This window comes from Eimeria acervulina, genomic scaffold (assembly GCF_000499425.1).
Source record: "Eimeria acervulina Houghton genomic scaffold, Eah_scaff44, whole genome shotgun sequence".
Classification (NCBI taxonomy): domain Eukaryota; phylum Apicomplexa; class Conoidasida; order Eucoccidiorida; family Eimeriidae; genus Eimeria; species Eimeria acervulina.
The window spans coordinates 70,244-82,743 of NW_013549805.1; the positions used below are offsets into that span (position 1 = coordinate 70,244).

The 12,500-nt window shown below is 43.8% G+C and overlaps 2 protein-coding genes across 2 annotated transcripts; one reads left to right on the forward strand and one right to left on the reverse strand.

Annotated features, from left to right (window-relative positions):
• Positions 1 to 4,034: 4,034 nt before the first annotated feature.
• On the forward strand, positions 4,035 to 7,939 carry EAH_00009060 (la domain-containing protein, putative; the record flags this gene model as incomplete). Its single annotated transcript, XM_013395445.1, has 6 exons — positions 4,035 to 4,532; positions 5,121 to 5,356; positions 5,650 to 5,746; positions 6,060 to 6,236; positions 6,846 to 7,211; positions 7,532 to 7,939. The coding sequence occupies 6 exons, from the start codon at positions 4,035 to 4,037 to the stop codon at positions 7,937 to 7,939; spliced, it is 1,782 nt and encodes a 593-aa protein (XP_013250899.1).
• Positions 7,940 to 8,688: 749 nt separating this feature from the next.
• EAH_00009070 (hypothetical protein, conserved) lies at positions 8,689 to 9,423 on the reverse strand (the record flags this gene model as incomplete). Its single annotated transcript, XM_013395446.1, has 1 exon — positions 8,689 to 9,423. The coding sequence occupies one exon, from the start codon at positions 9,421 to 9,423 to the stop codon at positions 8,689 to 8,691; it is 735 nt and encodes a 244-aa protein (XP_013250900.1).
• Between the last annotated feature and the right edge of the window lie 3,077 nt (positions 9,424 to 12,500).

Consider the following 12,500-nt stretch of genomic DNA (forward strand, 5'->3'; position numbering starts at 1 on the left):
AAAGAAACCATACAAGGGTCTTCAGCAGCTTCTTAACTGTGCTGCTGCACCACTGGTCAGAGGCGGGTGGCTGCTGCTGCTGCTGCTGCTGCTGCAGTAATAAAAAGTTGCGTCTTCGTCAAAATTAAAATTAAATAATTAAAGAGAAAAGAATAAATGAGAACAGAAGCAGAAGAACAACTCAGATTAAGGAGTTTCGCCTTCTGCTGCTGCTGCTGCTGCGGTCATGTGCTGCTGCTGCTGCAGCACGGCGCAGCAGCTGCTGCTACAAAGAGGCAGGTGCTGCACCCGCTTGTCTACAGATTGTAAAAAAGTAAAATATAAGAAGATAATATATTATCGATTCTGAAAATATAAGAAAAACAGACAAACAGACGCCAGCAAGCAGCTCTTTTGCAGCTGCGCAGCTGGTGTTGCTGCTGCTGCTGCTGCTCCGCGCAGCTCCAGTGGCTACTGGCTGCTGCTGCTGCTGCTGCAGCAGCAGCAGCAGCTGCTGCTGCTTCTGTTCTGGGGGCCTTACAGCATAATTAAGACTGAAATATGCATGTAGAAGGGCAACGAAGACACCCGGATCCCCCAAACAAATAATATTTAAATAAAAAGAAAGACATCAGCAGCATCAGCAGCACAAGCCCATACAAACAAGCCTAGGAAGAGGGTATTAAAACAAATTAAAAGAATAAATTAAGCAATAAGCACTTAAAAGAAGTAAAAGTATAGCTCTTCTCTGCCTAGCAGCAGCAAACACCCCCCTTAGACTTACCTGCACTTATTTTCGCGATATGTCTGTGCTAAGGTTAAGGGTTTATCTCTACACATTATCGAATATGCATTACTCAGTCATCAAACAAACTAAGCCAAGGGCCCTAAATAAAAGTCTTGTAGACAGAGACTTTGGCGGGGGAAGGGGGTGGTGGTGTGTGCTGCAGCAGAGCAGCAGAGCAGCAGAGCAGCAGAGCAGCAGAGCAGCAGAGCAGCAGAAGAAATATAAATAAAAAATGCGCTAAAATCAAACATCTTCTTTGACATCCCTGTTCACTGTGCTTAGGGCACAGCTTGGTCGCCTCTTTCTTCGCTACAGTTGCTGCATCAAGCGCTGCTGCAGCAACTGCAGCAAACGCTGCTGCCAGCAGCAGCTGAAGCAACAAGGATATATATATATATATATATATATATGGGGGTGCAGCAGCAGCTGCTCCCCCGTATAAATCCTTGCTGCTTCCTTCGTGTGTCTCCGCAGTTTATGAATGCACCGGCTGCTGTCTGTTCTACTTTCATCTCTTTTCGCGCAGTGTCTGGCGCTCGCCTCGTCAATATAAATGTTGTGTATTATATCTTAAGGCGGGCAGTAGAACAGACATTTGGCTTTTTATAATGTTTAAGTACTTCGTCATCATCTTAAAGAGTTTTACCCCTTACCCCTTTCTCTTTAATCGATACAGCCCAGCCGTCTACAGATTATTGTCTCCTTCAAGGAGACAGCCACAGTCTTGCTATAAGCTGCAGATATAAAATAATTTATTCTCTTGTTAGACTCCTGCAAACAAAGTGCTTTTACTTTACAGTGCAGCCCTTTATTGATAGCTTTGATATACCTGATATCAAAGCTATCAATAAAGGGCTACCCTTTGACATACTCTTATCTGTCTCTTCCCTGTCTCTTCTTAAGGTTAAGCCTACGTCTCAGTGCACCTGAGGAAGGCTTCATAGTTCGGGTGTATGAAGTAAATCTATATATCAGTTGCTGCTTTTCCTCTTTAAATAAAAGAGACGCCAGCAGCAGCCTTGAGTACGAGAAGGAGACAGAAGCACCACGAAGCAAATGCACAAAACTATTACTCTACTGTCTTCGCATTAATGGAGACAACTTTAATATTTAAAAGATAGTAAAATAGAAACTGTCTCTTTTTAATTTAATCTTCGGGGTAAATGAAATCTGAATAGAGGGGCTGCTGTCAGTGCTTTCGCTGTAATGAGACGAAGCCCCAGCCACTAGCCGCCGCTCTTGTGCTGTCTCTCTAGTAATAGAGAGGTTAGCAACTCTTTACTTTTAAATAAATTAATTCAGAGCAAACAAATGCTTCTCTTCTACCCCATCGCCTGCTATATACACCAGAGAGCCTAGATGATAGGGAGAAGGGGGGGAGGGGCAGCAGTCTTACGGCGCTAGCAACAGAAACAAGAGAGAGTGAGCTGAGTCAAAGACATTGCAAAGGGTCTCTGTTAATAACTAATAGATTCATCTCTTTGTCTTTAACTCTGCTGCGCAAAGAAACCCAAGAGCTTGAGGAAGAAGGGGTGAGGAGGCTGTCTGTCCTGAGATATATGAGTAATTGCTACAACGCCTGCAAGGCATCCCCGCATGCAAGCTTATCCAAGCCCCATTCTAATGCATGCACTGACACCGTAGACACCTGGCACACACATTACCTTACTCCTCAGTGAACAGCATGTGCTTAAGTAGAAGTAAGCCTAGTGGCTAAGATAGAACAAGCGGGTCTGCCTTTGAGAGAAGCTTTCATTAGTTGCAGCAGAAACAGCAGCAAGTGAAGCCCCGCTCTCTTTCCTTTGCTTTGCTCCTTCTCCTTTTCTTCTTATAGAGGGCTCTGACCCCCCTCTTTAACTTTTTTTTTCTCTCTATTTGGTTAACCCGTATGCAGCTGAGTGTTCAGGCACACGAGGAGATAATTTCTTTTGGGGGGGTGGTGGGGCTGCATGCACGCTGGCTGCAGCAGGTGTATGCAACTCTAATTCAGTGTAGGTTTTCTAATGAGGGCCAGCATTCTTTTCACAGTTGTCTCTGGAGCCTATGCATGCATTCAAACGGGGCTTAGATGTACTTAAGTGTGGGGTGTCTTTGCAGCAGAAGACACAGAAAGAAGCGCTGCAGCTGAAGACAAACAAATATCCTTCCCTTTTAACGATTTGTCTGCTTGCCGCTAAGCTCAGGACCCCAAGAAGATATAAAGACAGTCAAATGCTCTTTGAAGCCCCTTACTTCTTTTTATTTCGTGTATTGCTACGAACGAACAAGGGCTCCCGCAGCACTTGTGATGAATGATGTACTGTCTCCTTACTAAAGACTGTCTCCTTAATTAGCCGAAGGGAGTGGAGACTCTATCAAATTAAATTTCTTTGCATTCTTTACACGCAGCATTGTCTTTGCTGCTGCTGATGCTGCTGCTGCTGCTGATGCTGCTGCTGCTGCTGCTGCTGCTGTTTGTAGGCTTGCAGAGCTGCAATCGATATAAAATTCTTTGTCTTCAGCCTTCTAAGACACATGAGTTAAAGAGAGGTTCCTTTAACATGCTGCAGAGGCTGAGAGTATTGATGCAGAGACAGCACACTCCTCTCGTTAAGTAAATAAACAATAATATAGACAGCTATAGTTAGGTGTGTCTGTCTCCTTTTCTTTATATCTTCTGTGTAGGTAAAGCTCTTTTAAGGAGTCTGAGGTCAGCAGCACAGTTATATGAATTTAAAAACTCTTGGTGCAGCAGAGACAGCTGAGAGGAGACACTTAGAAAGGAGACAGTATTAAAGGAGACAGTTGTGCATTACCTTTATGCAGATGCTAGAGACAGTTTCTACTCCTATAGAAGCAGCTAATGATTAATAGACAAACATAAACAAATATAATTAAAAGGAGATATTAATACGGGCAATCATCAAAGAAAACTAAACCTCATCATACATTGCACGTCTTTGTATGTGCACGGGGTGTATATACACCCCAAGCGCTGTTTGTTAATCTGCTTCTGCTGCTCTTAGCAATTCATTTATTAATAAAGATTTGCATTAGTTTATTTTGTCTCATCTATGCAGCAGCAGCAGCAGCAGAAGGAAGAGACAGTCTGCTGCTGGCTGCAGCTGCAGCCCCATCGAGCTCCGCGCCCCACAGCAGCAGCAGCAGGGGCCCCTGCTGCTGTTAACTATTTATTTTTTTCTGCGTCTTCTATCTTTTAATTATTCTTATTAATAATTAATTTATATTATTTTTTACCGCTGCAGCTGCGCTCTTGCTACAACGCACAATGGCTGGAGAAGAAGCAGCAGCTGCTGGTTCTCCTCTAGAAGGAGGCGCAGCAGCAGCAGCAGCAGCAGCAGCAGCAGGGGCCCCTGCAGCAGAAGCAGCAGCAGCAGCTCCTGCAGCAGCAGCAACAACTGATGCTCCTGCAGCAGCAGCACCAACAGCAGCAGCAGCAGCAGAAGACAAAGGTGATGGATCTGGTGGGAGCAGCAAACGCCGCTGCGGAGTCTCAGGAGAATCTGCATGCGTTGGGGCTGCCTCTGTGTCTGCTGCAGCAGCAGGTGCTGCGCATGCAAAGAGGCGTAAGACAGGAGGAGGAGGAGAAGCAGCAGCAGCAGAGGGGGGCAAGGGTGCGAAGCAAAAGAGTAGAGAAGAGATGAGCACTGAAGAGCTGCTTGCTGTCTTGAAGAGACAGGTCGAGTATTATTTATCTAATGCTAATCTGTCGACAGACAGCTTCTTTCACGACAAAATACAAGAGGCAGAAAGACAGGGGAAGGGAGTAAGGCCGCACTAAACGCATTGCTGTCTCTGTTTCTTTGTGTCTCTCTCTCTCTCTCTGTCTCTGTCTCTCTGTCTCTGTCTCTGTCTGTCTGTCTGTCTGTCTGTCTGTCTGTCTGTCTCTGTCTGTCTCTCTCTCTCTGTCTCTCTCTCTCTGTCTCTGTCTCTGTCTCTCTGTCTCTCTCTGTCTGTCTCTCTCTGTCTCTCTCTCTCTCTCTGTCTCTGTCTCTGTCTCTGTCTCTCTTTCTCTGTCTGTCTGTCTGTCTGTCTGTCTGTCTGTCTGTCTGTCTGTCTGTCTGTCTCTCTCTGTCTCTGTCTCTGTCTCTGTCTCTGTCTCTCTCACAAGCTGCATGAATATATCGTCAGCACTTCAGTGTATTTGTGGGGTGGCATATATACCTTCGTTACTTGCTGCTGCTGCTGCAGCACAGCAGCTGCAGCAGCACACAGCAGCAACAGCACTGCAGCAGCAGCACAGCAGCAGCAACAGCACAGCAGCAGCACCACAGCAGCAGCAGCAGCACAGCAGCAGCAGCAGCACAGCAGCAGCACAGCAGCAGCAGATATATATTTGGCGTTGTGCATTCAGGTGTCTCTAAAAATGACGTATGTGCTGAGCAGCCCCCGAATGAAGGCGCTGCATGCAACAGAAGAAGAAGTAATTGCTGCTTTAGCAGACAGCAGCGAATTAAAAATACATAAAGATGAAGACAGCACTACATGGGTGCAGAGACGTGAAGCTCTACCCCCCCTCAGAAGAAGAGAGAAAAAAAGCAATAAAAATATCGATGATAATAGCATCGGCAGGGACCCACATGCTGTTGGGTATGCTGCTGCTGCTGCTGCTGCCGTTGCTGCTGTTGCTGCTGCTGCTACTGATACTGTTGCTGCTGCTGCTGCTGCTGATACTGTTGCTGCAGCTACTGCTACTACTATTACTGGTGTTGGTAGTATTGCTGCTGCTGCTGATACTGTTGCTGCGGCTGCTGTTGCTGCTGCTATTGCTGCCGGTAATATTGCTGCCGCTGCTGCTGCTGCTGTTTGCTGTTGATGTGTGAGCTGCATGCGTTTGCTGCTACTTTTATTTTTTATTTAATTTATTTGTTTGGGGTGTACAGATGCTTCCTGCGGTTGACGCACTCAGCAGCAGCAGCAGCAGCAGCAGCAAAATGGCAATCAATTAAAGACGCCCTTAGAGAGACACTTCCTCAGAAGGTTTGTCTTCAGATTATATTTTTATTATTTATATTTATATTTATTTATTTATTTATTTGTTTATCTATTTATTTATTTTATTTGCTTTCTTATTTATTTACATTCATTTGTGTATATTTATTTTTATTTACCTGTCTATATATATATATATATGTATATATATATATATGTTTGTATATTTATTTACGTATGTATTTGTTTGTATTTATTCTTATTTATTTATTTATATCTAATTAACTATTTATATATTTATTTATATATTTATTTATATATTTATTTATATATTTATTTATTTATTTGTTGTGGGTTGCAGGTGCTAGTTCGTTACGTCTCGCGTATGAATTCGCAGCAGCAGTGCACTGTTTGGCTGAGCAGCTTCAAAGGCGATAGAGAGTTTTTTAAGGACTCTTTGAAGCTGCAAGTGGAGGGTCAAGAGGCTACGCTTACGCTCATGTCCCCGGGAGAGGTTCGAGCTGCATGCAACTCCGATGTGAGTCTCCGCTACTAGCCAGCCAGCTAGCTAGCTAGCTAGCTACTTACTACTCAGCTATGTAGACAGTCAGCTAGCTAGCTGCTGCTGAGTCAGCTAGCCAGCTAGCTAGCTACAACTGAGCTGGTTACTGACCTAGCTAGCTAGCTAGCTACTACTCAACTAGCTAGGTATATTACTGAGATAGCTAGCTAGATAGCTAGCTAGCTGTCTAGTCGTTCCGCTGGGTACGTGGAGCGTTAAATCACTGATTAGCGCACCGCGTTTGAGGGTTTATTATTGGGGTTTATGATTAGGGTTTATGATTAGGGTTTATAATTAGGGTTTATTAATAGGGTTTGCAAACCCTAATCACAAGATTAGGGTGTGTTAGGGTTTCTGATTAGGGTTTATTAGTGTTTATGATTAGGGTTTATAGTTAGTGTTTATGATTAGGGTTTATTATTAGGGTTTACGATTAGGGTTTACGATTAGGGTTTACGATTAGGGTTTACGATTAGGGTTTATGATTAGGGTTTATGATTAGGGTTTATGATTAGGGTTTAAGATTAGGGTTTACGATTAGGGTTTACGATTAGGGTTAGTTTGATGTTTGTGTGTATGTTGCAGCTTCCTCCTCGTGTACGTACATGCAGAGAGAAAGAGCTGCAGCAGTTTCGTCGTCAGATTGCGGGGCTGCCGCTGAGTTTAGGGGGGGCTTCATTTAATAGTGTTGATCATTTAAACAAGTGCATGCACGATTTATTAGATAAGACAGAGGCCGGTAAGACTCTAAAGAAAGACTCTGTTGCAGAAAAGGCTGTCTTGGCTCTGTTAGACTTTCATCCAAATGCATTTATAAAGAAAGGAGGACACGATAGACACCCTATCGGTATTAAAGTAGATCTGCATGCAAAAACTAACAAAGACGGGAGCCCCTCAAAATGCTTCTTTGTTATCAGACAGCACAAAGAAAGTAAAGAAGAAGATGCAGAGGTAAACAAACACAATTTACTGCTGCTTCTCTTTTATTTAGGTGGTTGGTGTATATACATATATATATATATATATATTTATATACATTTATATATATATATATTATATATGTATGTATGTGAATACATGTTTACATATATATATTTTATATTAAATGCATATACTTACATATATATATTGCTCTGGAGAAGCTTTCTTTGGTGATGCATATGCCCGACATATATATATTTATATATAATACTAATATTATATTATATTACATTATATTATATAATATTATATTATATTATATATGCATATATTGTGTGTTAATCTCTCAGGATTTTTCTGTGTCGAAGTGTCTGTCGGAGCTGTCGCGAAATCCCCCCGTGCTTGCAGAGGCATTGGACAACTTTATGCAGCAGCGCTACGAGCTTGCTGCTGCTGCATTTGATGCAGCGCAGCAGCAGATGCAGAAGAAGAAAGCAGCAGCAGCAGCAGCAGCAGCAGCAGCAGCAGGCACAGGCGATGCCGCCGCCAAGCAGTCTACACCTACACCTGCAGCAGAAGCAGGAAATGAGGAGGGCAGCAGCACAGCAGCAGTTAAAGAAGAAGACAAAGCAAACAAAAGCCCTAGCCTTGCAACAGAAATAACTAAAGACGGGACGCCTCAAAGTGCAAACAAAACAAGTGAAGATACTCCTGCTGCTGCTAGCAGCACCAGCACCGCCGGCCAGTCAGATGCATAGGGCTCTCTGCTTCTGTTTAAACGCAAAAAGCCCCAAAAAGAAATATGCATGCATGCATGCATGCAGCTCCAGCTCCAGTAATGAAGTCCTCAGCGCACGAAAGGCATCTCCGTATGGCGCCGCTGCAGCAGCCGTTGCTGCAGCAGGTGCTGCTGCTGAAGCAGGGGCTGCTGCTGCAGCAGGTGCAGGGGGAAGGAGAGGAGGAGGGACGGCTGAAGGGAACTGCTGCTGCGGCTTATTTTAGCAGCAGGCTGCTGCTGCTGCTGTGCATATATGGAGAGCATACATAAGCGTGAGCATCTGGGGTGTATGTACAGGCTGCATGCATGCAGGATGCACTCTGCATGCATGCCGCTTGCGTCTGCTGCTTGAGAAGCAGCAGCATCGCTTCAGGACGAACGCCTGGGGGGAGGGGGACCGTTACCTGTTAGCCAGCGGGTAGTGGCTATGAAGTGCTGCAGCTGCATGCAAACAGGTGAAGCAAATGCAGCAGCAAGCAGCAGCAGAATTAAAACAAACTACAGACCTGCCAGTCGTGCTGAGGTGTATTTCTTTGCTTCTTCGTACTCTCAACTCTTTCGCGTTCATCTATTAATTAAAACAAATTCAGATGCATGCTCCTCTGTGCGCTGGCAAGCAGAGGACAAGGAAAGCAGACTAGTTTCTTCGAGAGTACAACGTGGTGTATACGCAGCTTTCACTTTCGTTACGAGGTGTATAGACAGCTAGCTGGATAGAGATGCTGTGCTTCAGCTCACGTCTGCAATGCCGCACTGCCACTTTAGAAACAGCCACACGCCAGCAAAGACAGACAGGATTGTTGCTGCTGGTAGCAAGAATAGTGTAGCGAGCTCCTTAGCTGTAAACAACTCTCTTGCAGTGGGGGGCCCCCGGGGGCCCCCTAATGCCTGCGGCCCCAACTCCTCTTCGTCGTCTTCCCCTGCTTCCCAGGGCTTCTGCTTGCGGTGTCTAGACAGCTCAGCAGCAATGACAGACGCAGCCTGACGCTCGCGGTTTGGAGATGCAGATGTTGCAGCAGGAGATGCTGCGGCAGCTGCAGCAGCGGGGGAGTTTGCTGCTGCTCTTACTGCAGTAGTATGAGACGGGGAGCATCGTGCTGCTGCGGCGCTCGCTGGCCCTGCTGCAGCTGGCGGAGAAACAGCACGCAACGCCCGCATGCGAGATTTGAATGAAATTGTCGCTGCTGCCGCTCCCAGTAGGCCGCCACCAATGAAGAGAGCAGGAAGTGTATATACACCTAAAGTGTCTGTTGCCGCTGTTGTTGCACGGCGAATGCGCCCCTCCAGACCCAATAGAAAACCTGCAACGATGCCGAGCCTCTTCTCCGGGTCTTTAGGCTCCTCCTGGTGTGATGCGCACTTCTCCGGTTCACATAACTCATTCAAATTTAGCTGTGATGAAGTTGGAAGTCTCTGGAGAGGCTGAGGTGTGCCGCTGCTTGAAGCAGAAACCGTCGGCTCCATCGCAAAGAAAGCAGGGAAACCCAGAGAAATAGACTCATAAGAGTGCTCTCCAGACGAAACAATTCAAAATGCAGAGTTAAAATACAGAAACACGAAATGTAAGGGAAAGAAACGCAAAAACATAAGATGCAAAAAGATAAAATGCAGAAAAATGAAGTGACGACACATGCCGGGCCGAGATATGTAACGCGGCGTATTCAAATACACCTGAATGCGGCTACATCCTAATCTATGGAGGTCTTCTGCATAAATATAGAAAATAACAGTTAAAAACCAATTATTTAATGAAACTAATCGCACATTTACTCACAGCTTTCCCCCTGCATGCAAGTCGAGAGGCGGGTGTTCAAACAAACAGCCGATCGTTCCATTGGAGCCTAACAGGATTCGTGTAGCGAAATTGAATTAAAATGGTTAAGAATGAGTGAAAAGGAGAATTAAAAACAAATTAAACATCAAAAATAATCATAAGAAAGTTCATGCTATCCCTCAACAATCTTCTTCCCTCCTTATTCTTCTTGGGTTTCTACTTCGTGCTAAGATCTGCAACGAGCAGATCGAAGGAAACTTAACACCGATACGCGTCAACACTATTTTGCCTTGTCTTTATTTCTATTTTGTGAATAATAATCTATTTAAATTTATATTTTTTGAATTTATTCCCTTAGACTCAGCGAACAATCCCCTGCAACACAGGACACCCGCTGAGACACGGCGGCGGTGAAAGCAGCAAAAAATTGAAATAAGGCGTTTGCTAAGTGTTTTTAAACATTTAAACAAACCATGAGGATATATGTCTTGCATTTAAACAAAGAGATGAAGATATACTCCTGTATTTAAGTATGAAGATGAAGATATACCCTCCTGCTGCACCAACGAAATGCAAGAAAAAATATTTCCTTTACTCGGTATGCTTGAGAGGAGGGTTTAGGGTTTATATGCGTGTACACCTACGCAAAAACCCTAAACCCTCCTCTTAAACCTTTTATAGCAATGATTAATTGCTGGTTTTTGTATGTCTTCTCGTTCTTCATGTTCTCATTATATTATCTAAATATTATCAATGCATTTCTTTTATATGTTCATCACCGCGGCAAAAGATGAAAAGGTTCAGGGGGAATGAAGAACACTAAAAATAAAGCTCAGAGAGAGCCTTGTTATCCTGATGTTTTAGGGGTATTTCGTGTTTGTATTTCTATACACACAGGGCTCTGCATGCATGCATGCATGCATACATGCATGCAGTGAGCGACAGATACGAGAGCTTCATTGAAGCAGCAGAAGATTCCTCTCTGCTGCATGCCACTCTACTCAATGTACTGGAGGCTGTCTGCAGTGTGGGGCCCCACACAGCAACAGCAGCAGCAAGAGCAGCAGTTTTTTTCGTATCACTTGGCTGTTTGTGAGAGTTTGCTTTAGCTTGGAGGTAGGGGGGGCGGGGCATCCTTTTCTCCTGGTGCGAGTGTTGCAACGGCAACAAATGAAGGGTTTAGCAGTGAGGGTTTATTATATTGCAAGGGCCCCAGGGGCCCCCCTCTTGCTGCATCTTCCCAGCGGTATATCTCTCCTCCTGCTGCTCTTAATATTGCATGCGCTGCACATGTATCCCACTCGCTGCAGGGAGCAAAGCGTGGATAGACGTGAGCTTCTCCTCGTGCAAGCCTCAGAAACTTGAGTGCCGAGCTGCGCATACACCCCAAACGCATATGCACACATACACCTATGCATCCATCTGCAGCACTATATAAGCCCCAGAGTATATCGCGTGCAAACAGCAGACGAAAAAGCCCCAAAAGTACACCCGATAAACCCCTGCTATATACTCCGTACCCTGCATGCATGCATGCAACTATGATGGTGTGTATGCTATAGTTTTGTATTTATATTGTTATATTGTCTTGTATTGTACATCATAGAAGAAAGATATGCTTATATAGACAATTAATATGTTTAATCTTCTCAGTCTCTCTCTCTGTGTGTGTGTGTGTTAGAGTTATATTACTGTTGTGTTTATAAATTAACATTAAAAGAAGCAGCAGCAGCAATGAAAGAGTAAATAGATATAGATAGGCATATAGATAGATAGATAATAGACGAGAACAGTACTTAGAAGAGTTAATAGTATAATTTATACCCGATCTGCACCATTTGAGGGCTGTTGAGTCTGGATAGAAAGGCACATGTCTGAGGTGAGTTATGAGAAGAAGAAGCCGTAGCTTTTAATGCATTATCATCCCAACGAAAAGAAAGACATTGTAAAGGAGACAGAATATCTTTACTGTCTTTCTTAATAAGCCAAGACCCTTTTATTATCTCCCCTCCTATATATATATCTCCGCTTAAGGGGGCCCCTATTACACCTAATATAGGGGCCCCCCTAAAGCAAAGCCCTATATTAACAGAGAACTGCCCGTTTCTTTTTATAAATTCTTTTGTACCGTCCAAAGGATCGATCAACCACACAAAATCTGCTGCTGTTCTCTCTGCAGCAGATGCATGTGCACTCTCCTCCGATACTAATAAACTATGAGGACATAGAGAACCCAGACCCTCCATCAGCACCTACAAACAACAAACAAACAAACAAACAAACAAACAAACAAACAATGCTTATATATACATATATATATATAGATGTATATGTATATGTATAAATATATATGTATATGTATATGTATATGTATATGTATATGTATATATACATATGTATATGTATATATATATATATATGTATATATATATATATATATACACATATATATAGATGTATATGTATAAATATATATGTATATATATATGTATATGTATATATATATATATATAGGTGGATGGGGGGGAGGTTTGCTGCAGCAGATGTTGATGCAAACAAATCGAATAAAGAAGAGGGATTATATGAGACTGTAAATTCCTGCCATGCTGCTGCTGCTGCAGTAGCTGCTGCTGTTGCTGCAGCTGCAGCTGCAGCAGCAGCAGCACCGCCTAGGAGTATATATACCTTAGGGTTTAGGGTTTAGGGTTTAGGGTTTAGGGTTTGTAACAACATACTTGATTAGAGAGTAGATCAGCCTTTGTGAGAG